Raw genomic sequence first — 26,305 nt, forward strand, 5'->3', positions numbered from 1 at the left:
GTTCTTCACAATATATATAAATTAAAAATGTGTGTATGAACCTATGACAAGCTTTTACAACACTTGTAGAATAAAAAAATAATGTTTAAATAAAAATATAAAAGCAAAGATATAGTTGATAACTTTTTCCTTTCTTGGTCAATGTTTATATTAAATAGGAAACAGAAAATGGAAATTCTACAGATGACTAGGACAGTTTCACATCTTCAGGAAGATAAAAAGCAGAATGTAAATGAATAAAAATTAGATTTTAATGACTGCGTTAATGGCATGATGTTTATTATTATAAATGTGTAAAACATACTGACCATAGTACATGACGTGTGGAAGAGGCCTAAGTGAGCCTAGGGGAGTATTTTGACCTAGTATTTGAATGGGGAGGTAAAAAATAATCAGTTTGAACTTACTTTCTATGAAAAAGAGCAATAGAAGCATTCATAAGGGATGAGGAAATGAATCCTAAAAATGTCTGGTACACCATTTTCTCCATTTTCTTTAGGAAAAACAGGCTGGGGAGTTAAGGAGGTATGAAGAGGTTGTGCTGTATGCAGAGTGGTGGCTCAAATGGACAGAGCTTTGAGAGGAGATGAGCCAGTTCTCGGACGCATCCCATCTGGTCTTGTGCTTGTGTGTATGTCCCATTTGCCGAAATGCTCCGCAGGGGGAGAGGAGTGGATGTTGTTTACTTTTCACTTGGCAAGGCCTCTAAGGCAGTTTCCCACCTCTCCCTTACAGCCAAGTCAGTCAGTGAACTTGGTAAGTCAACTGTAAGGTGGGTGGAAAATTGGCTGGACTGCCAGGGTCCAAGGGCTGTGGTCAGTGATACAAGGTCCAACTGGAGGCTGGTTATTAGTCGTGTGTCTCAAAGGTACTGAAGCCAAGACTATTCAATGTTTCTATTAATGACTTAGATGACAGGATGGAGTGCATTCTCAGCAAGTTCAAGGGCAGAAAGGAACTGCTCTGGGGCAGGTGTATTTGATATTTTAGAGGGCTGGGTGCCCTCGGAGAGACCAAAAGGCTGGAGAAGTGAACAGGCTGAAAAGGAACATTATAAAATTCAAAAAAAGCAACTGTGAAGTCTTGCATCTGGGACGGAATAACCTGTGCAGCAGTACAGACTGGGGGCAGTGAGACAGAAAGCAGCTTTCAAGACCTGTGGACAGCAGGTCAATGGTACGCCCTTGCAGCAAAGAAGGCCAACCATATACTGAGCTGTACTAGCAAGAGCAAAGGGAGAAAGTCAATGGAAGGGATTCTCCCCCTCTACTCAGCATCTGAAAGTGCACATTTGGAGTACTTTATTCAGTTTTGACGTCTCCAATACAAGAAAGACAATGAAAGACTGGAATGAGTCCCCTGGAGAGTCAGCATGGTTATTAGGAGTCTGGAGAAGATGACATATGAGGAGATGCTGAGAGAATTGGCTTTGCTTAGCCTTAAGAGAAGGTGGCAAAGGGAGGAATCACATCATTGTCTTTACCTAATGAGAAGGTATAGAGAAGGTAGGGCCTCACTCTTCTTAAAGGTGCACAGTGGAGGGATAAGAGTAAATTGACACAAGCTGGAACATGGGAAATTTTTACTCACTATATGAAGAAACTTTTTTTATCATGAAGGTGATCAAATATTGAAAAAGGCTGTCTAGGTAGCTTGCTTAAGAAGCTCAAAATTCAAGTGGTCACAGCCCTGAGCAACTTGATCTGAGTTGAACATGCTTTGAATAGGAGGTTGGATTAGATTAATGACAATGACTCATTCCAATTTACAATCCTGTGATTGTACAATGCTGTCTAGTTACAACTTGAAATATTAGCCAAATAATTTAAGTCATTAATTTGGCCTGTATGATGTTGTTAAGTAATATCACCCTAGTAGTAATTTACAGTGAACTCTTCATAGAAGAGGAGAAATGCAAGATGAGCAGAACAACAAATCCACAGCTAAGATTACACCACATTACTGTTGCCCTTAATATTTATTCAGGTGAAGTGAAAGCTTGGTCTGTGAAAAGTAAGAAGTTAAAGATCTGGCCAGGATCAAGACAAGTGCTGATGAATCTTTTCCTAGTCTTAGTCTTCGTGTCTCATTTAGGGTCATTGCTGGACGTCTTCATCAGCATTCTACTAACCAAAACCTAACACTACTTTCTTTAATTGGCTGTTTAGCAATTGAAAGTATTCACTTTGTCTTCCTCAACTTTTATTTGTATAGCTTACCCACAAGAGAACTGGTACTATCTTAAAAGGTTTACTTGCTTAAAAGATTTGGTGGAAGAGTGCGCTAAATCTGGCACTTATTGAATATGTTGGTTGTACCCACCACTATGTATTTATTTAGACACTTACTGATGTACTTTATTATTTCTAAGATGAGGACAGCTCTTACACAAGATGTATCCAAAATTATACAAAACACTGGAATTAATTTTGAATTCATTGTAGGGGTGTGGGGGGGAAACATCCCAAAAAACTTATGTCCTCGAATAATCTAATAATTTTCAGATAACTTACATGACTGCAATTCATTGATGAAATAAGTGAGACCATTACATACCATCAGATGTGTCTGTCTGTGGAGAATACCCCTCGGATAAGTTAAAGGTCCCATTATCGGTCCAAGATACTTCTGATACATCTGTGTCAGACACTGACAGCTCTTTGGCAACAACTGCAGGACTAACCTAAATATAAAAAAGTCCCATACATGGTATTCTTATACTGAAAAAATTCACATGACAAGAAGCCAATGCTTAGATACTAAGAGAGCAGCCTCTTGCGTGTCACAGCAATATAAATCATCTCCTATTTAAGCTTTAATTCTAGAAATATGAAAATAGGCATACACAATACTTAGAAGGGAAGCATCACTCTTTGTAATAACTGAAAGCTGTATTATACTAAAGCAGCGCAGAAAATTCAGATTTTTCATTCTGAAAATTATATCCTACTGTAATGAAAGCAGAATGATCCTGCAAATACAAAATATGCATAAATGTAAAGAAATGCATAAACTTGGATCAAAAAACCCTCATCTATTATCTATCAGACAGTCAAAAATTAGCTAAATAAAAATTTTGTTATTCTTAATGAATTTATACAACAATTTAAATTATGTTAGCTACAATTTTTTAGATCATGGGATATAACTTTTTTTTTTCAGAACACAAAAACACTTTCAAAGCTATCACTGTCAAAGTCAGGCTTTATACACTACTGATCAAATACTGCATAAGAATTCCTATAAAACTGATTCTTATATGAACTGGTGTTATGATTATAATGGAAAATTATTAGGAATATTAAGAGAGAAAGAAGATATTAGAGTGTTCTCATACATGAGTAGAAAGATATTTAAAGATAATATACTTACACTATCATTTAGAATGATCAGACAAGTGATTACAAAAGTATCTGACAAATTTTGTAGGTTTTCTATGAATGTTTCCCATTTATATTTCAATTCAATACAAACTAACTGCAATCTCACAGCCTTTGCTATTCAATTCTAGTTTAATCACCCTCAAGCCAATAGAAAACAAACACATTCTTAGTTTAGTAGGTCAAAGAAAACATTACCTTGAAGGCCTGCAGTTACAAATGCAGTACAAGTTAATTAGTATAAACCTAAAGATGGAGATTATGAATCACTTTTAAAGCACACTGCCTAGTTCAGGAACACAGCCTCCTGGGCAGATTGAAGTCTTCCATGGAAAACAGAGACAGTAGTCTAGATATTCTCTGTTATCTCTACAGATTTTAAAAGCAAGAGAGGGCCGACTGAAAAAAAGTCACCTTAGGACACAGGGCTGATATGTCTAATTCACTGTCATCTTCTGTGGGTTTTGTTTTTGCTGTTTCTGAAAGAAAAGAAAATATCTTTTATCCTACTCATGACAACAGACTTTGAGGTTCAGTGTGCGTTCTCTGTCACACAGCTTGTGTAGTGCAGTGAACTCTCACCTGTTGACACCGCATCGTGTATGTAATATACTACTAAGGTAAAGGAAAAAGGCTGATTGAAAGGCAGATATTTATCAAAATACATTGTGCAGCAGCTAAAGCAGGAGAGAGATTGTTGCTCTGAAAGATATTCCCACACATTTATTTACTTCATTTCAGAAGTCTCTGTTGCTCACCATAATATAATGTTCCCTGGCAATATACATATATCTTTTAAACTGCACTGCTGGTACAATGCACTGTTGTAACATACTCTTAAAGCAGGCAGTGTAGTTATCCCAGCACATTACTTTTACATGAAAACATGCAGTTTTCTGGATAATTGCATGTAATCTTCATTCACAAAAGCTTTCTTCTTTGCACCAATTCCCCCTGCATTCACAACATTTACGTGCCAATACGCATACAAAGCATCCTCTGAAGTCTGGTAGAACATTGCTCCTTACAGATGAACAGGAACACAAATTTCGCGTCCTCTCTCTGAGAAGAGCCTCTTGAATATTTTAAACCAACATAAGCTGAAAAACACAGTCATATTATTCTTGGTTGCCTATTTTTGCTATTTCCTCTCTTGTGCCAGTACGAGGGTTTGTGAACCATGTGGGAAACCCAAATGGCGAAGCAAGGTAGGGAACTTGTCTGAGTTACATTAAACTGGAGGGTCAGAGGCAGGAAAGAACAAATCTAACCTCAACCATCTTCCCAGTGCTGGCTTATGAAATTTATACAACAATGGTCTGATCTCTCTCTGCCAGTTTCACTTAAAAGTAGAACAAGGTAGAACAATACTTGAAAGAAAATTTTCAATGCATTATTCCTGGTTCCAACAACTACAGCATCATATGTAAGAGAAAGGGAAAATGCAGATGGTTCCTCTCATTGTGTCTAGGAACGGTACATTGTATGATGGGCTTTTATAAGAAATGCATGTTTTAAAGCAGATATGAACCCTACTGATGTAATACTAAGTAAAAAGGGCAGGCTACCTGCAAATCATGTGGCTACACCACAAGGGTTTAATTACCAAAACTGTAGCACACACAAAAAGCAAACTAAGTGTATAAATATTTTCCTTGAAAAGCTTTATTACTGAAAATCTATAGCTTTCCACTACTATAAATATTTTCAGGTGAGATGGCAAAATTTTGTTTTAAACTGATTTCTCTCCTTTCTAACTAAAAACTTTGATTAATTTGTTGCTACAATCCTACTTCAGTTCTTAAATGCTTATTGAGTTTTTGGGGAAGAAAAGAAATTATTGTTGCTGTTGGGAGTTAAAAGAAGGCAGATTTAGGCGCTGGAGCAGAGCTCAGACTCTTACTGAAAATTCTGTTATGTACTCAATTTATGTTCTTGAATGAGTCTCTCTCCTGGATAAGCTTGCCTTATCTAACAAGAGATAAGCATTGCATACTTTAGAGTGAGTAGATTTTTCTGAAAACCTACAGGCAGTACATCTAATAAAGTATGAAGAGAACCATCAGTCTCGCCTTGTTTCCTTCCATGACTTTATTTTTTTTTACCACGCTCAGACATCTGACAAACATTATCACTCCTTATGAAGCTACGAACGGTTCAAAGCAAGAAATACCTTTACACGGCTTCACAGAACAAACCAAACTGTCTGCAAGGTGAATAACATTTTCTCTGCATACTGAAATTCATTACTTGGGACTATACTTAATTACTCACCAGATCTCTCTTTTTTCTTCTGGTTGATATATTCCACTATTCCAAAATCTAGTTTCATCAGAAGAGTCTTAATTTTGTTGCACAATTTCTGTCCAAATTCATTGCACTTAAGGAAGGGACATAAAAAGGCACACAATACTGTGATAAAAATGAAGACAGAGAGAGAAATCGTATTGAAAAATTGCTTTATAAGAAGCTACTCGATAAAGACTAAACAATGCATTAGTGCAATATAACTACTAATTTTACATAATGCAATGACTTTTACATAAAAAAGCATTCTGAACTGCCCATGTCAGACAAACTGTTAATGTCAAATTCAGTTTCTAGGAGCCATTCCCACTTGTTGTGGAAAATACCACTCTATTAATATCAGCTGACACCTTTTTTACTTCCAGTAAGGCACAACTGATGATGACTATATCATCTATCATTGTCTTGATTTAGTCTGATTTTGATATCTCTACCTGAGAAACATGACTGTGCAACATTGTGACAGAATCAAGATGAAAAAACCTGTCAGCTGACTTCCATATGACACAAAACTTGTCAGAACCTACATATATATACGTGCATATGTATATGTATGTGTATAAATAAATACTCTCTATACAGAAACCACATACATAAATCAAGATTGAAAAAGAGACTATACTTACGCAGGACATAGGAGAGGACAACTCCAGGAATGTAACTTCCCAAGACAGTGAAAAATGTACATACACTGCAGACTAGTAGGCAAAACTGGCAAAAACATCAAAATTGGCCATTAATACTTCCACTGTTTAAATATTTAGATCATTTTGCAAAAGAAAAATGTTGCATACTAAGTGAAATCTAGAATGCAGTGGAAAATGGAAGTTGTTTTTTTAATTAGGAAATACTTTAACACATCTGGTGCAAATAAGCATCAAACAGTCCAATCAGGATGTACACCCTCTTATATTATAAAGATATTCTATTTTTATGCATTTACTGTAAAGATTTAACAAGCTCATGGCTACTGCTAGAAGTACTAGAAATTACTTCAACTTCACTACACAAAAAAGGGCTAAACAGTTGATATACAGGAAAAAAAAGCAAAATACTAATTGAAATATTACAATGCATACTTGATGCACATTTACAGAAGGAAAAATCCTTCTGAGTAACAGTTCTCTCCCCTGCTGTGTTGCTTCATGAAACCATTTTCTCTCACATGCTGGCAAGCATTCTCTTCATGCTTGTAGGCTACTCTAGCATCCCCGTAACAAAAAGACTGAGCTGAATTTTCAATATAAAACTTGAGATTCGTTCTTTGCTGTGACTGAAACATATAGTGCATCTTTCACAACTGCACAATGCTGAATACAGAACTGATCTGTTGAAAGTTTACAGAAAGAACACATTTGCTTTTGAATTGCAATAAAATGGTTAATTCAAAGAAATTTCACACACAGCATCAGTGCCTAATTTGCTTGTAATTACAGCAGTAAAATGACATGACTTAGAGAATGAGATCAGGAAAAGAAAGGAAAATGTGCTGTCAAAATTAGCTTTCCTACATCAGTATTAGATACATAATATCTTAACACACAGTTACTGTGTCACATTACTCCATGACAAAATTATGTGATTGTGTATACTGATACAGCATTTCCTTACCTCATTATACACCTACTTCTTTTAAATATAACTCTAATATCCTAAACATGCAACTTATTTTTGTACAATTTATTCATCTTTGAAATGTATTTCTTCCAGATGCTCATCTGGATTTCTAGTCTAAACTAAAAATGAGTATGGTACTGCATGTCTCCAATTTGCTAATTCTGAAGGGCCTGTTTGCATTGAAAATTTTGTAAGAAAGTTAGCTGAGACCAAGAGGGGAAAAAACCTCCCAATCTCCCTTTTAAATGTGTGATTTTAGCGATAGACGTATAGACATTAAATCTACTATTGCCATGATATACTTCTGCATTAGTTATATTTTTATTTGGAAAAAAAAACTGCTTCACTTTTGGCTCAAACTACATAATAATCTTTTCCCTATTAGGAAAGCAGGAACATTACTCTTGGTTGCCTCTTCGTGAACTGGGTTCTCCACCTCAGTCTTTCCAGTAAAAAAAAATGCAAAAACTATATCTGTATAGAAGTAGCACAATAAAATACAAAGGATTCTCTTCTGTCATTGAATACTTGTGCAGCTGTTTCTAAAAGTACAATTACTTGGAAAAATGTGTATGTTTAAGAACTGTGTACTTTTCCATTTTTTTCAAGTTTTTATCGAATTGTGATGTTTTACATTTCCTTTCCACAGAATGACTGGAGAGGTTCCAGCAGCTGTAGGGGGAGAGACTGTACTGATATAAACTTTACTGGGAGCAGCCTTGCTCAGTGATGACCTTCCTGTGTTCTGCACATGAAAAAGCAGAAACACGTCTGAATGTATCATAATATATATTCTCTCTTTTTTCCCCTCTTTATTTAAGTATATATATATGTATATCGCCGTTTTATTAAACGATATCAAACTTTTAAGCTTACTTGGGAGTGCTTACCTTGCCAGGGTTTTGTTCCTTGAAGTGGGACATTTCTTGAAGAAATACAAATAAATTCGTCAGTGCTTCTGAAATGCACTGATTTATTCTGGGTCTGTAGTCTTGCCTGGAACTGATGACTTTCCAGCTGAGTAAAACAAACAAAAATACCCAACAACTTTGGTTATAGCTCTTATGAAAGTTGAAACTGGTTGAAAACATCACATTGTAAAGCTACAGCCTCCAGCGACTTAATGGCTGCTGCTATGCTACAGAAACTTATGTTTCCACATATTTTATATTGGGCTAATTTTATCTTTTTTAATTAAAAAAAAATCATAGAATCATAGAATAGTTTGGGTCGGAAGGGACCTTCAAATGCCATCTAGTCCAACCCCCTGCAATGAGCATGGACATCCTCAATTAGATCAGGTTGCTCAGAGCCCCGTCCAGCCTGGCCTGGAATGTCTGCAGGGATGGGGCATCTACCACCTCTCTGGGCAACCTGGGCCAGTGTTTCACCACCTGCTTGGTAGTAGCAATTCTCAGTCCATACAACCAATTACAGAAGAAATTACTGCTTATTTACTCTGGTCATATGAAAACACTGAGTTCAAGGCATGGCTCTCATATAAATCAAGCAAACCCAAACTTGTTTCTTATTTTTTCTTAAAAATTATACCACAGTAGTTTTAATTGCCACAGAATGGCCATACATATCCATACATTTAATTTCATGCATATAATCCTTGTGCTTTTTCTTTTCTATTTTTTGTCTTGTTCTGCAAAGTCTGATGATCTGTAAGAAATTGTTATCCAACTTAGAAAAAAATAAATTACTTTTACAGTCAATGTTTACATTTGTTTCCTTACTGAATTTTTATTTTTCTATTACATTGAAATGACTGTTCCTAAAGCTTAGCTTATGATAGCACCAAAGAATTTGCTGAAAAACATGAGAACACATATGTATCTAATTTGGGGCTGATCAGTTTAGACAAGATACTGTTTAAATGATCATATCATATACCTTTTTTGAGTAGACAAAACATGTACAACAAAGATGTTTTATGAAAACAAAACAAATGAAAGGAAAAACATACACAGGCCAGTCAAATCAAACTGGTACAAAGTATGGATGTACCATGATGTAAATATTCAGAAGATGACTTTTACAGAGCTATCTTTCACATAATTCAGTGCTCAGTACATACACTTTTGATCACAGTGAATGCAAGTAAGCCATAAACAATCTCATAGTCACTTGGATACATAATCCATTAAATGTCCAATACATCACTGCAATAATAGTAACATTTTGTCACAGCTGGATCAAATTACAGGATAAATCAAAACCTACCCTATGATAAAAAGGGAATGTACAAGGGTCAGTGTGCAACAATAAGGACGAAGACTGTCAGATCAAACTGCCAACTCATATTTCCAAATACTTACTCCTTTACTTATCTAATAGAACACCACAAGGCCCTATTAGCAGTTATTTTTATTCAGAATGCAAGCACCCACTGATAGTTCCCTGAGACAACTTAAATTTTAGCAAACACCAGTGACTGATGAGATTTTTCCTGTTTAAACTTTACCCTGTATGAACTTAGTGTGCAAAGTAATATTGAAACATTTGCCATAATATTAAGAATAACTATATATATATATATTTTTTTTTTTTTGCCGTGAACAAAAGACAAAAAGACCATCATCATCACTTGTAAAAATACCTGTCGTGATTACAGCTTCCACGTTAATATTATCCTTGTTCAACAACTGATTGCCTAGTCATTTTAATTGGCACATATTGTAAAAGTCAAAAGCCATCACGAGCGCTGAGACTTCTCTCAGTTGAGACCTGGTTAGTAGTTGCTTTTGTCTGTCTTCTTTACTGAGGACACACACATAACCTATCTTTGCTGTACTGTATTTTGTTAGCTATGATTTAATGTTCATTCTTACTAATAAACCACCACTATGTTTTAGGGTATGAAGTTGTTTATGTCTCTTATGTCCTGATACAAGGAAAGCCATGAAGATCTTACATTTTTGAATGTGTGTTTGTATTTTTGTGAGCCATTAGCAATACCGATGCACATGTACAACAGCCCTGACGACCACAAGCTATCAAGACTCCTGGCTGAAGTGTTACTTTGGAGGTTTCTTCTCACAACAGACAAAATGGTGCACATTTAAAATAAGAGTACTGCTTTTAATTTCCTTAATACTTAACATTTTTCAAAACAAACGTGGATCCCTATACAGCAAATTTAATCCTGCCAAAACAGGCTTATTTTTCTTCACAAAGATTTTGTAGATTCCTTAGAATTAGTTCACAAACTTTCAGGAACCCACAAACCAAAAGTTGTGGGTTTTTTAAAAGTGCTTTAAAAAAATTGCTTCCTCATGTTATTTTTACTGGTGTTTTTAAATGGGCATGAGTTCACACTACACTTGCAACAAGAACGGCAATACAGATCTTTCTAACAGGAACAACTGGTTTACTTACAAAGCCCAAGGAGATAATGGTTGAAGGAAAATTGATTTCACTTCTGGAAATGATTTACATATATCTGCACTGGACTACAAGAGATACATCGATTTTTCCTAAAAAGATATGCTTCTGACTTGCTTCTCTTTGCAGAGCTGGGGCTACATGCTGATACTGCACTCAAAGTGAACTGATCTCTCACATGGCAGCAAGCAAGATATAGTGACATAGCACTGGTGGGATGGTTATTAAAAGGGTCAAGTGACTTAAATTAGGCAGAAGCTTTGATCTCTGAATCATGATAGCAAGTAAAACAATGTAGTCTGCACTGTTTATTACATTATAGCATCAAATGAAAAGTTGGGGATTACATTATCACCTCAGATTTCTGGTCACATAGTAATAACAAAACTAGGCAAATGATAGGTAACTATATATATTAATGTCTATTTCATTTTGTTTTCTAACAAAAAAAAAAATCTCCATTTATAAATTTTCAGTTGCATAACCCAAAATATATGTCACTTCTATTTTACAAATGATGATAAAAAGGGAAAGTGAACTCAGAATTTCAAATCCAATGTCTTGGGAAAAAGAACACTATACTTAAGTTCTCCTTAAAATCTTTACCTTGCATTTCAGCCAAACCTCAGACAGCATGTTTGACATGTAATTCAGCAAGGTCTAAAGCCCCTTTTTCTTACAATTACAAATTCTTGCTCTGACTTCTCCTGAACACACAGGATAAGAGGATTTGGGGCTTACGCTGAATTGTGGACATTGGTCCAACTTTTGCCCACATTTAAATTTGTGAATTTTTACATACTTATATCTAAGCCAGGAATAAGTCTTTTCCTCCCACATATGTTACCCATTTTCATTCTACAGGGGAATGTTACACACCTTTTTCTTCTGTTGTACTGCAGACACATGGATTACTTGGAACCAGCTTTCCTAACATAATGGGGGTTAACCACCTTCTCCTGTTTTCAGACACATAGTCTGAGCAGCTTCACTTTTGTGAATAAGTCGGGAATAATTTAGTCTAAAACGTCTAGTGAAACACACATGGAGAAACTTTATCTTTCTCTAGGCCTATATTCAACTACTGTACAGCAACTTCACCACGAGGTGGTGACACAGCAACATCAGTATCAGAGCAAGGTCTGGGAGCCACATCATACAGACCATAAATAGCCTGCATGGGGGATTCACAGGCAAACAGATGCACAGTGGAGCACAGAACAACACTTGAAAAAACCCTAGTATTTCACCCAGAGTGTAAAACTGCTTAAAGTTCAAAACCCAAATTATTGCCCTATTTCTGACTCTATTATAGTATTTATAGTACTGTAGTAGTGTCATTTCCTCTTACATTACAGCTTTTGTAAACCATTCTGCAGTGTTAATAATATGTATTTTAAGAGTAGCTTCTTTATTCTAGGGTTGAAAACTACTATTATGACAGTATTCTGAATTACAACATCATTTTATAAGCTGTACTCCCATTCTTTATTTAAAATTTTTGACAATCACAGTGGAACTTTGTGGAGGCACAAAGAGAGAAAATGGATAGGCCTCAGGCCTACTATCAAAATAGAGCGTTGAAATACATAGGACAACTGTAGATATTTGGTTTACTAACTTTAAGTTAATTGCAAAAACGGAGGGGGAGGGGGCAGATGAAAGTATAAACTACAATAATAATGCAAACTATTTTCATATTGGTAACCACCAACAGAAAGACAATATGGGTTAAAGAGAAGGAGATACAATAAGGCACACGAGGATAACTATGAACAATTCAAAACAAGTATGCAAATTACACAGAAAAATGGCACGTTGACAGGAGAAGTTCTCTCGAGTTGCTTCTCTTGGTTGTTAATAATGCTTTCTTTCGCTAAGTTTGAAAGATGTTGAAAGTATGAGCTGCAGTGCAGATAAAATGTATTGTGAAATGCTTTGGTGCTGTGGTCCACATGTGGTGCATTGACAAGCAGCCAAGCAAGAAGAGTGGATTGTACAGGCGAAGTTTGCTTCAGAACACTACAAACCCCCTATTGTTTGTTCTGCAAAAGAATACTTGGCAGTTTCTTGTAGGCCACAAGAAAACACGAGACACCTTTGTCACTTCTACTACAGCCACACTTTTCTATTTTTACCAGGAACACCAGGGACTATTTTGAAGTCTTATTCTGATATTGGATGACTAGTGGTGTAAGAAAGTCATCTTGCTGATCTTACACACACTGCCTCTTCTTGTTCACACCTCCCAACAATTGCCAGCCCTGGTAACATCTGTCCCTTCTCCCCAGAGCTCACATGAGTGGCAGTGCTACCCACAGGCCAGAGAGTTGGAACTGGGGGACAGCAACAGAGACCCTGGTGAAGGGGGAGTGAGAATGAAAGGGAGTACAATGTGCATTTGTACATATGCAAAGATAGAGAGGTTATGTTATGCCCTTGTAGAAACAGAGATAAACTTTAAGCTTGCATTAGATAAGAAGCTGACAGACACATAATGCACATTCCAGATGGATTTACTTTTCCATGATCACATTTAGAGACAAAAAGGGGACAAAAAAAGATACATGAAGTGATGCAGATGATGAACGTGGAGTGCATCACATCAGTTGACCAAGAAAATAAAAACCAAAAACTATTTCAGCATAATATTAGTGAAGTTACTTACAGTACCTTAATAAATTACTTAAATAGGAACTTTATACTTCCTGCCAAAACAGCTTTTGGGACTCCTGTCCAGGTGCTTCTTTGATGATATAAGCAGCCAGCTCTCTTTGAACACCCTCAAAGGGTTTTGTGCACAATTTAGAAAGAATAAAATGCTGTGCTCTCATCACTGAGTTTGATGTAAAGGACTACACCTCTGTTCTAGAACTACTGTCAATAAGGCTGAAGGTGTTCAGAGAGAAAATTAATTATTCATATCCTTCTGACTACCTATGGCATTGTTTCTAAAACTGGGGAAATGTGTAAACTGTTAGTAGCTGAAAAAAAAACAAAACCAAAACACACAAAAAACGACACCCAAAAACAAAGAAAAAGCAAACAAACCAAACCAAAAACAAAACAAAGAAAACAAAACAGAAAAAAGAAAACAAACCAAACAAAAAGCAACAAACACCAAACACAAAACAACCAACCACAACACCCTCCCGGCCCAGATGCTTCAACCCATCACAGTCACGAACTCCGGCCAGAAGAGTCAGTGGCATTACATTCTCTAAAAATGACTGATGGTGTCATGCTCTCATTTTGTAGCTAGACATCTGTTCAAGCAAAGCCCCGTCACATTTCTCTCATAAAGGTCAGTAGCTCTCATGTTACTGGTTTAAAGATCTCTTCGTGATGTGCTGGATTTTTTAAATTATGTGTACACAGTTTTATATGTATCTTCACGTAGATACGCTACTCAGAACGGCAGCAGTGACAAAGTACACCATGATGTGGTGGATTCTGAAGGATTGCACCTACATAAACAAAGAGTTAGTAATTACAGAGCTTCTAGACCTTCTCAGTTTCCCAACTGTAACCACACACGCTTGAAACCTGTGCAGGCTCTGTAATTTTAAGGGTAACTTAGAACTTATTAGTCAAGGTGGAAGAGCTGAAAGTTACAATCCCAAAGATATGTAAATCAAAATATAGGTAACGTGGCTATTTTGTAGTCTTTTTAAAAGTAATATTTAGAATTTATAGAATGATACAGCTATACAAGGTATGGATATCTAAGGACAAACCTCACAGGCAACCAGGAAGTTAAGCATGAAACTTGACTAAATAAAATCAAGTGTGTAAACTGTTAGCAAAACCCAATCAGCAGAGATTTCACAGGTGTCTCCTGCATGGAGAGCAACCACCACAGTGCAGAAGGGAGTGAATATCATGATTCAGTTACCATTCTTTGAAACAAATATTTTTTTATATCTGAAGACCTATGCAAAATATATTTTTTTAAATTCATCTTATAAGTTATTCAGGTAGGAAGATGACAGATACAAAATAGTATTTAGGAAAAAAAAGTTTGTGAAAAACATTTTTTTTTTTTTTTTTTTAACATTTAAATTTTAGGTGACCACACACTCAAAATGATAGTAACCATCCTTCTTTCTCTCCAAAATATAAAGTAGTGTAAAAAGCACATTTTGCAGTTAAGTATATTGAAGTCCTAATAGCAAAACCTCTAAAATCTACCACTGAACTGCAGTATTGATTAGACTTATTGTAACACAATGTAACAAACTTGTGTATGTTATGTGCACTACGTGGAAAGATGCAATAGCAAGCACCACTGAACTCACAGCATAGCATCTTAATGACCTTTGTGGCTAATTTAAAAGGTGATTATGTAGAATTGTGCTTTATCCTGTGCTACTTTTGGATGCTATGCAATCATTAAGTATACTAAAATAATTATATTTGTGTCATGTGGCTATGACCAAGTCAACAAGACTTGCAATTTAAATGAATCACTGGGGCACCATGTAAAATCCTGCTTGCTTCAAGAGCCCCATGGGAGGATGCTGCATCATTGAAAGGACAAGGAACACAGGAAGCATCCACAAATACACTCTGTTCTCACACTTGAGGGGCAATCTTCATCTACAAGCATTTTGCTACAAACTCCACAAAGCTTTTCTAATAGAGATCTCTCCAGCCTGTAGACATCCATATGCAATTTCTTTCCCTTTGCTAATCTGTAGGTGCTGCACAGGCTTATGCTTTCACCACCACATAATATTGTGGCAAACATTCTTTAACTAATCACATTTGACATGCCTTCAATGTTAAGTCTTGGGCACAACTGGAATCTCTAAGATTGACAAAGTTAGATAGATTTTATTTTTAAATTGTAGCTGGAGAATGTAGTTATCAACCTTAAAGAGTAGCTTACAACCTTTCCCAATCCAAACATGTCCTTTAATTATCATCTCTCCTATAGTTCAAATACATCATTTCTAAGAACTAAATGAATTCTGTAAATACCATGCAACATTGCTTTTCAAGCTTTTAAAGTGTTTTCTTTCTTACCTCATCTATCTTCATCTGACACCTGAATTTTGTGCTTTTTATTAACAGTGAGTCATTCCAATTTGCTGTTACTGCTTCTTTCAGGGAAGGTGTGCAATAAAAAGCTGCGAAATCAGATGGTTTTTTTGGCTTTTTATTGAACTCTAACCCTAACCCCAAATCCTAACTCCTAACCCTAACTGTGATGATTTAAACATATTACTTGTACAGTAATATTACTGAAAAATATTATTGGTCAAGAAATAAAAGGGGTATTTGATGAAGCTGGATGTGTTTTTTCCTCAGTGGATTGCACAGCAATCTGGTCAGGATACACGACTTTCAACAAAAGATAATATGATCAACCTTTCATCCCTGACTCTATACGCTTCTTGCACAGTGTGTTAAAGTCATAATGGTATTTTCTTCTCTTCAACTCATATGGGAACGTTTTACCACTGGTGTTCTGCTCAACAATATCAATCCCATAAATGAAGGTATTTGTTTCTTGTATTACTAGTCAAGGATCAACTTCTGAAAATGAAAGCAATTCTGTTGTTATAAAAATACACTCCAGTGTTTTGCAAAGGGATAGGGGAACTCATCTGATCCTACAGGTTGCTTAAAAAAACCTAAACAAAATAAACCAACCCACTACTACCAGGATTTTATTTTGGAGGGAATGTGTTCATTTCTTCTACTCAAATATAACATCAGTCATCTTATAAAGGCTTAATAAGGAGCTGTATTGTCTTTCCTTAGCTCATCCGATACAAACTGTTTAACTCCCAACTTTTTTGAAGGTGATTCCAGTACACAAGTTCTCCAACACAGCAGAACATTCTAAAGGTTGTTGCTTTTTGCTGAAAGTCCTGCTGAAATAAACAAAATATACTCCAACTAATTTTGAGGCATTTCACTGTCCAGCTCTTCTAGACAGACTCTTTAAGCAAACCGACAGGGCAGCTCCCAGGGGAAACCCCTTTTCTGACCTGCACCGCTCTGGTCCAGCACCCCTGAGGAGAACACCAGCTGCTGCTGTTCGAGGTCATTCAAAACATGAAATGTGATCTGATAGTCAAGTGCTATTAGTCCAAAGTCACGACTTAGTCAATAAGTGTATGTTTCTTAAATGTCTCTTTGCATGAAAATTGAGTGTTTCAGCACCACATAAATACTATTACAGACTTGCCTTCTGTTCACCTATAGACTATGATGCTATTACTATGTGCTGTTGTCTTTTACCAAGACAGAACAAAGGCCAGGATCTTCCAAGCCAGCTTCTCATTTGTAACAAAAACTTGTGATACAAATATGACAATATTTTTGTTCAGAAAGATAAAGAAGTCCTGTTTCTACCAACAGGAGCATGAAGTTCTGTTTACAGAACTTTAAAGAGCTCTGCCCAGCTGTTGGAAGCAATTCTTTCACATTTATTTTGCTCCTGCAAAGACAATACTTTTAACCCTTTCTCACAAACAGAATTAATTTTCCTCCTTCAGTCTCCACATTCTTCAGCTGGGATACTCCTGGTTCAAGGCCTCTCAAACACCTAGGAAACATGAGCTGAGCATTCCTGAGTTAGAGCAGCTGCACAAAAAAGGAAAATTGGATTTTCAAGTGCCAGACAATACTTTCAACCCACAAAAAACATGTAAATGACTTTTTGTGTAACAGTGTAAGGTGGCTTTAAATCTGTCTGTGCAAAACTCCATCCTGACTCTTTTCAATAGGTTTTAATGTATTTAGTATGAGCAGGGGATCACTTACTTTGATGCATTACTGAGAGTTCCTGGCAGGAGCTAACCACTCATCGCCTACATTTGTGCATAGAATTCAATCATAAAAGGAAATCAAATATGTTCCACTTTATTAACTAATACTAGCTGAAGAAACAAATATTTTTATATAATTACAAATCAACATGCTTTGAGTAATTAAATAACACACAGATTTGACTCTAAACTGGATCTTCATTTTTCTAAGTACAAGCACATACTGATGAAGCTCATGCAGCGCAAGACTGTATTTCAAAAACAACTAGTTCAAAATAATGTAGCTTCCTCTACGATTTTTATTCAAGTCATAAAAGGTTCCTGCCTAACAGTTTAGTGCACCATCCTTTTCAATAATAGGCAGGTGACAACAACTAGAACAACATTGTTCTGACAGAGGAAGTTACACGTCGGTATCTCTTTGGTGCACGTACAGCCAGATGCTTCTACCACTTCGGGACCGATTATTCACAGTATCTTTTATACATTCTTGACTATCACTAGGTTCCTCATGAGTTGCTAATTTTTTAATTATTTTTAATAAATGATACCATCTTACACCAAAACTATAGGGGACCTGATGATAAAGAATTATTAAGGGAAAATATTTTCCTTGTGCTAAACTGTTTTCAATCATTGACCTTTGACCACATCTTTCCTCACTGTTCTTGATCTGCTACTGCTCAGGATCATATGACAAAACAAAACACAAGATATGAGCGGGTACCTAATCTTCACAACTCTTAGCTTTTTTACCAACCTTACTAAGAAGTATTTGTGCACATGTTCATTTACTTATCATATATTTAAATTCACAGAATGAGTTACAGACTATTGACCAATGCCACAACTTTAACTATGATGTTATAACTCCATGAAATACACTTGTGATGCAATATTACATATTTTCTGAAGTAGGACATGAATTCAAGAGGGGAGAGGATCTAAGAAGTATTTGTTTGCATCTGAGAAGGAGCTACAAGGAGCACAGTGTGCTTAGATCAGTCAGTGAATAAATCTCATTCTACAGCTTCTACAAAAATACCACTGCCCTCCTTTTTTATTATATATATGAACAGCTTTGACTCAGTGTACGCTCAAAATTGCCCCATTATCTGTGCATGTACATTACTATCTCTTCTTTTGCAATTCTAAAATGCATTGCTCCAGTACAGTTCCCATAGTACTCCAGTATAGCTCACATAGCTTCCCCTTCTACTCCTTCCTGTTTAACTAGGATGAAAATATTCTGATGCTTTTTCATTTATTATTATGCCTTTCAGGCTACTGTTTTAGAAACGTTGATCCTTTTTGTTTAAAAACCAAATAAATGACTTTGAGTCATAAAAAAGAGAGGGCTTGGAATTTTAGGCCTAGTTATTACTTCTGTTTAACTGCCAAAGCTCGCTACAAGCCTTTATAGAGAAAGAACTGTGAACAAAGGAACTTAGATATCACAGAGCTTGTATTTCTTGCATTCTTTGACACTGCTGTTTTTTTATTCCCATCTGAATTTCTACTTTTTTTTTTTTTTTTTGTAATTATTATTATTATTTTTCTTCTTAGCTGGTAGGATTTTCTCCCATCTTGATTTAAAAAAAAAACCCAAACACACACATTTTCAAGGAAGGATATAACCTTTATAAAATTGATTCAAAAGAAAGATAACGTCATTATGATCTGAGACCTTTTTTGAGTGTCATGCATATTGCTGTTTTCCTGTACTGAAAAATATGCAGTTTAACAAACTGGAGATCCAGCTATACATTTTTTAATGGATAGAAGTTAACATTTTGATGGCTAACAGTAATGAGTCAGCATTTCTTAAAAAAAAAAAGAAAAAGCTACCTCCTACTACTAATAATCTGTGTCACACATAGGGCGCAACTTAGATCCCTGCAAAAGGAAATGCGTAGGTGACCCCACCCTTGCAGAGACCCAATTATGCCACCTGGGGACCCACTCACCCCAACAAGGTGACCATACCTGAATGTTCTGATCTACAATAGACAACCTGAAATGTCTTCTGTATTTCATCTAGCTTACACCACCACATTGACGTGCATATTCGAAAAACATCCACATAAATGATCAAATTTAAATCTAAGCAGAAAAAAAAACAAATCCCAACTCATAATGAAATGCTCACTTCTGATTCTTGTAATTTCTTAAATTTGCCTCTATACTCTGGCATCTTGTTAACTAACTTCAAAAAGAAGAAACTCCATTTCCACACACATTATTTTTTTTCCATATCAAATATTTTATAATCAGCATTTTAGAGCCAACATTTTGATTAGCATCAAGACAGTAAAAATCATCATAATGGAAAGACCATGTGGACTTGAGGAAATGTAAATTATAAACTCTGTCATAACCAAATATCAATAACATCTACTTCTAAGAAAAAAATACATCTAGTTAGCTAAATTTAAATTAGTGCATTTATTTCAGAAGAATGTGCTGGATCATATTTGAGAAAACAGTATTTTTCAATTGTTATTTAGATGCAACTGCTTGCTTAGTGTGCTGACCATGGGTTTTGTAAGCTACTTAAGATAAAAGTTGAACTTCAGAAAGACAGGCATACCTCAAAGGGACACAGTGCCCTATCTCACAGTAATGAGTTATGGTTCTGTCAGTAACGTGGCTCCAACTAAACTATTTGTCTCTCTGACATTTTCAGGCTTTTAAGTTGTCCCACGGCTGGGAAAAGTGACCAGGTAGAAAACACCCAGGATTTTTTCCCCATCAGCTTTACCTTAAGAAACACCTCAGAGATGCACTATTTAACCTCTATGCAGACATTAAGATCTAATACTTCTCTCCCAAGAAGCCTTAGGTTAATATTACAGGCAAACCCCTCAGGAATCAGATGATCTGTTATAACACAGAGCAAAGTGATTTCAGGCTGAGAACTTAGGAGCACACACAGATTAGCCACACAAAGCCTCGGTCTGTCCCGCGCTGCAGAAGCCCATCAGAATCAACATACAGTACCTTTCATCTTGTCCCAGATCTTCACTGTCTGGCATTTCAGATGGAAAAGGGAATTTTCTTTCTCTCTCTACCAATCTGGATAATCCAGGCAACGATCTTCTATCTGTTTTGTGTTTTGGAAGCGACCACCTGGGTCACTGTCCTGTTTGCCGCAGAGAAGAGCGCTCCTTGCTCGGAGAGCAAATGTTTACAGGACATCCTAAGTGCCCGCTGGTCTTGAATGAAGTTCAGAGCGTTTGGCTTTGATTGGCCGAGGCTATAAATAAACAGGTCGTGACTCACCTCACACACTATGACAGGGTGTTTGGTAGCAAGCACAGCCAAAAGCAAAACAGTTCAGCCTTGGTTTTTTTTTGTTTCCTTTTGGTCATGTGAGGGAGAATCACCAGCAGTTAGTACATTTTATTTTTCTGCTTCCACTGGCAATCTTTCTCAACGTCTCTCATTTTCCTCAGGTCTAAGTGAGCAGCAGCCAAAATGATAGGAAGCCAAATGACACAAACTGTGAAGTAACACACTTAAAAATAAAAGAGCAAAGAGCTTACTGCAACTGTAAAAATATCCTTTTTTTACCTCCCCACAAAGTGTCAGTCATGAGCTGTCAGAAAAGCAAAAAGTCTTCTACATTGACTAAGTTCAGACATAAAAGAAAAACTTAGCAGTTCTTTTCAAATAAGGAATAGGAAAACAAGTTTTCAATAAAGATTAATGCACTTTAAGTTCCAATTCCAAGCTTGTCTGCCACCAGCAGTCTCAGCTGTCATTGAGGTATCAGCAGATTCTACTGAAAGAGTCCTCAAAATGAAAGTATGCCAACAGGAGGAGGTTTTCTGCCAAAACACTTCTAATGCCTCTGTGAACAACCTGAAGTGAATTGACAAATTCACTTTCCTCATACTGCTTTTTTGCTGTGTGCATGACAAGGATTCTGTCACTCCAGCCACAGCAGCTACATCTCTATTAATTTTCAACACCCCAGCAACCTTATCTGTGCTGATGAAACTCTGTCGCACAGTCCAAGACTCCCAGGATGACACATGTAGGTTGCTCAGCACCGCTTCTTCATGTGGTTTCCTTCCTCAATTAAACGGCTTGACCTACTGTTCCTAATGTCTTTTCAAGCTAATATTACATCCAGAGATCTTCACATAGTAATCTTTTTTTTTCTAGAAGAGAAACCAGCAAGATTTAGACCTGCCTCTCCTGAATGAGATAGTAGGAATTGTCCTGGGGATGTCACATCTTTAACAAACAAACAACAACAAAAAAACCCAAACAAAACAAAAGTAAATCTGGAACAAAAGGACAAAATGTGTGCCAGATGAGAAACCAAGCATCCCATACCTTTCATTTGGTAAGATGTATTTGGTGCATTGTGGGTAATGCATCATTCACTGGAAAGCTGCTTAACTTTTAAAACTACGAAGGATTCCACCTTCCTATTTTAATATAAAGTGCTTCAAAATTACTAGTAATATCTAGATAAAAATTGCATGATTTATATTTACTGTGTGAGTACCTGAATTAACAAAACGATCCCAGGAAATGGTGAGAAAACAAAACAAAACAGGAACGTTGGCTACCTGTGAATGACAAGTTCCTTAACTCTTGTCCCAACATTCCAATTAGTTCCTTTTTCCTTTTCTCAAACTCATCTAATCTTTTGTATTCATTCAATTCCTCAATCTTTCACAAGATGTGAAGCAGTTTAACCATACTGGAATTTTAAAAGGAAGGAGGGAGAAGAAAAACAGGAATAAAGTCCTATGTCTAAGTTATGCAAGACAATATACAAATATATATTAATACATGTCCTGCCCTACTCAAGAGGGACGTTCCATGGTCACCTACACCTGCATATTCCAATAGCATCCTCTCTTCTTTCTTCTTTTCTTTCTCTACTTCTGGTAGTTATAGCTGAAATAATTTGAGCTGAATTTCCATCAAGCTGACCTTAAAACAACAGCGCTGTTAAATTCAGAACTCTTAATGAATAAAATGGTTTTGTTTGACAGCTTCATTTTCAGATTAAAATTCTGAAGTCTTCTGATTAGGAAAAGAATCAAAAGAAATAATGGAAAACTGCAAACACACCAAAGCATTAAATGTAGCATCAAAAATGAAAACACACCAAACAAAACCCTTGTGCAACCTCAGTTGCTTTTGTTTGTACACATGCAATGCAATATAGTCTTATGAAGCTATGTGCATTTATTACATAAAATGCCTTTTTAGAAAAAAAAAAACTCCTTTGTAATGCATTTGATGATCACACTCGGCAGCTGAAAAGCTTTCAGGACCATGACCATCCCTATATTTCAGTCTTGGAACTCTGTGTACTCCAAACTCTTCAAGTACGACTTTGAACTGTTCATTTCTTTGTCTCTGTACACAGTTCTCACCTCTACAGCAGAAACTGGTTCATTGTTTAGTTTTACAATTACTCAGAACTCTTCCCCAGCCCTCGGTTGGGTAAGGAGGATAATACCACCTTATTTACTCACTGATAAGCAATTCCTGGAAAGATTAGGTTCAAAAGTGTCTACTAAATGAGTACTTATCTGAAATGTCAAGGACCTGTTAACTTGGAAGTACAGCATTTATAAAACACTTCAGTACTCAAAGACTAGTTTCTTGCTGGTATCCACTGCTCATCAGTTTTGCAAAACAGATTTCAGAACAGCATGAGCGCACAATTAGCACAACTGCAATCACACTAAAGCATTTTGCTTAGTATCACAAAGGCAGTTATCTAGAAAAATAATTGCAATTTTTTGAGCATTCTGAATTCTCTGCACATGAGAGAATTAGAGTTTGTGCTGGTCAACCGGGAGGTTTCCTGCAGGTCTGGCTGCAGACTTTTTCATAGCTGCACGAGACGTAATGACCTTTTCGACTACGCTTGGGTGGAACAGCAGCAGGTGAGCAGAAGTACTGTACTGAACCAGGCCAAAGGGCTTCTGGCATCTCTTACTGTGTCCAAAAGCACAGCCTAGGGAAAAACGTACTGCTGACTTCTCCAAATAGGCTTCTACACTCCAACTTGTGGCTCAAGGGTTTCCCAAACCAGCAGTGATGTCTATATTTTTAGCTCTGAGTGGACTTCCATCCTGCAATAGCATCTGTAACATCTTGTTGCAAGGAGTTCTGCAGCTTAAAAAAAAAAAACTAAACAACCAACCACCCAATTTTGTTTGCTCTGGTCCAGCCACTTAACTGGTTTCTAAGAAGCCTTATAATGGAACAGGCAGATAAGAGTTCTCTCTCTTCAGCTTTTCACAGCAACCTATCATTTTTACAGTCCATTATAATATTCTTTTTGATGGGCCTGCAGAATTGAAAGGTGGAGCTGCCTAGAAAAAAAGCTCACCTGGTATTAGAATTGCTAAAAATCAGTTTTAAACTTTTTCAACATGGAAAACTCAAAGCAACTAGAAATGACAGAACTGCAGAAGGAAAAGTTCATATACCCTACCCATGTATTTCTTCCAGGAAGTTCTTTCTTCCTTGCTTAGTTGCAGCTTACGTTACGTCTTTCTGAATGGCAATGGGCTTTTATCAGTCCTCTATGGTCCTTGTATGGTCCCTTCTTGCCATCTCCAAGGTCTCGCCTCATATGACTAATTCTGCTTTTCTCAGCAAACTCTTTACTTGACCTGCCATCTCTCAGCCTTGCTGTATCTCTCTTACTTCTTGCATCCAGCACTTTCTGAAATTTTACTTCTCCTTGGCTCCATTGGTTCCTCAACACAAGGAACAACCCCTGGCCCCATTACTTCTGGAAGGAATATAAAACCACTTGACTTTGTACTCAAAAGGAAGAAGTTACTATTGATCATGTTCTGCTCTTTGCCAGCTCATTCAGCTTTAAAAGTCCTATTTTGCTCACTTGTTTCATGCACATAAGCTGTTGCATGCCCTGAAACATCCTTGCTGTTCTTTTTGAAGGTGGGCGAGACTAGAAACGTACACGATTATTTCTGGTGAGGGCTTACCATTGATTTAAACATTTTGACCCTTTTTGTGAATTGCCTCACATGCTGTGTTGGCCCTCATTACCATGGTTTTAAACATAGCTTTCCAGAGTACATGGTCTTTATTTTATTTAGATAACTTTAAGAATCAATCCTTGTTACTTATGTTCATCTCCACTACGCTGTTCTTCAACTAAAGAGACCTTTTCTAGACCTTTCCAAAAACTTCCTTGATAGCTGGTTAGTAATGGCTCTCTTTACTGTCAGGTATTCAGATACCCCAAAAGATGTGCTAGCACACAGATCAGATGCCTGACATTGCTTGATTGGAGAATCTTACCAGTTTTGCTCTTGCTGAGTAGAGATATGGACTGAGCATATATCATAATTATCAATTCTCAACGGCCTTCCCCCTAAACAGTATAGACATCTGCGTGAAATTTTCATTATACAGGCAGGTACCTAAGACCTCAGAGGAAGTCATCATCAAGGGAAGAAAAATGAAAGCCACATTCTTGCCAGAGACAAGGAAGTAGCCTTGCTGAGTAGCTACTGAGATTATCAGAAATCGTGTTGGCTGCACTGTTTTCCATACTCTGATAGCAAACATGCTCAAGGGCTTTAGCTGGCGGGTGAAAGGCAGCATGCTGTCCATGTGGAGTGTGAGGGGTATGGTCTGGCATTGTGTGGTAGATGGTGTCCCCCATCCAGTCTGCAAGCTTACAAAGATTTTAATTAGCCTGTGGTGTGCATTAGCTGGTCAACCAGCTCCAGACACTGTCGCCTTCTACATCTCTCCTCATCTAAAGGGAGAGTAAGATGCTGCTTTCAACATATGACTCTTTTTTAATTATTCAGCTACAAATGAGACTCATTTCTAATAAAGCAAATGGAAAAAATAATAAACACCATAGTGTACACTTAAAGACATCCCAAAAAACCTCAACTGACTCATAGCAAAAAAAAAAAACCTTCGCACTCCAAATAGGAAGTCTAGTTTAGTTCATGCTTCCAGAAGGAATGGAAAGGCTAGCATTTTATTTTTTGTAGCTGGTTTATGCTGATATCGTTTTCAGCAAAATCATGTGTTTAAAAACCATCATCATTGTCACTGGCAAGTTTAGGATTAAAACTAATTTGAAATGCATGTTTCTGCTACTGAAAAAAATCGTATTAGTAACATGCATGTAGTCCCCTGAAATGGAATATCCCCTCCTCCTCTTTTTCAATATAGAAAAGTGAATATACAGGTCACATTAGTGTGTGTGTGAAGGCATCTGTATGTTTATGTATTTATAAGCACACACACATGGAAGTATACCTTTTAATGTATTTCATCAATTTCAAAATGCACACCCAATTTTCCCATATTTTCAACATCCAAATTTGTTGAGTGACACCTGTCCCAATTCTTTCTGACTTGAAATTGGAAATCGTTATTATATTAACTTGATATCTCTCCATACACTATAACATATACACAGGAGGCTTGTTTTAGAATAGAGGAAGCCTTTTATACAAGTGTAAACGAAAAATCATCAAGATACACCTGCTGAACATGCTCAGTTCTTTGCTGGAGTATTATAGCAGGTATAACCTCAACCTGGTAAGCAGTGTGCTGAAAAAAGCTTAAGACACCTATTACACATAAAACTTAGTTCTGTATTTATCTGTACCTAGGACTATGAATGGCAAAAAAATAAATTATTACAAAACAAAACAACTTTCAACAGCTGAAGACCAGCAAAAGCAAAAAAGCAAACAAAATAAGTACTATGGAAAATTTTTCTTACTTCGTGGAATTCTGCATATTATGCAGGACTGTTCTCTGTACCTGGATGAAACAACTAATTGT

The 26,305-nt window shown here is 36.6% G+C and overlaps 1 protein-coding gene across 2 annotated transcripts in view; it reads right to left on the bottom strand.

Moving 5' to 3' along the window:
* Nucleotides 1-26,305, bottom strand: part of RETREG1 (reticulophagy regulator 1) — a 69,767-nt gene that overhangs the window by 4,717 nt on the left and 38,745 nt on the right. The window contains exons 1-6 of one of the 2 annotated variants that reach the window (XM_065830634.2): nucleotides 20,477-20,717; nucleotides 8,195-8,321; nucleotides 6,314-6,398; nucleotides 5,655-5,792; nucleotides 3,795-3,859; nucleotides 2,557-2,683 (exon numbers count right to left, since the gene is read on the bottom strand). In XM_065830634.2, the coding sequence (XP_065686706.1) occupies nucleotides 2,557-2,683; nucleotides 3,795-3,859; nucleotides 5,655-5,792; nucleotides 6,314-6,398; nucleotides 8,195-8,321; nucleotides 20,477-20,511 (577 nt within the window). In that variant the 5' untranslated portion in view covers nucleotides 20,512-20,717. Of the gene's footprint in view, nucleotides 1-2,556; nucleotides 2,684-3,794; nucleotides 3,860-5,654; nucleotides 5,793-6,313; nucleotides 6,399-8,194; nucleotides 8,322-20,476; nucleotides 20,718-26,305 lie in introns of those variants that run through there. The other variant, XM_065830633.2, reaches the window with a different exon arrangement.

The sequence above is a fragment of the Patagioenas fasciata genome, chromosome 2, assembly GCF_037038585.1.
Source record: "Patagioenas fasciata isolate bPatFas1 chromosome 2, bPatFas1.hap1, whole genome shotgun sequence".
Taxonomy (NCBI): Eukaryota; Metazoa; Chordata; class Aves; order Columbiformes; family Columbidae; genus Patagioenas; species Patagioenas fasciata.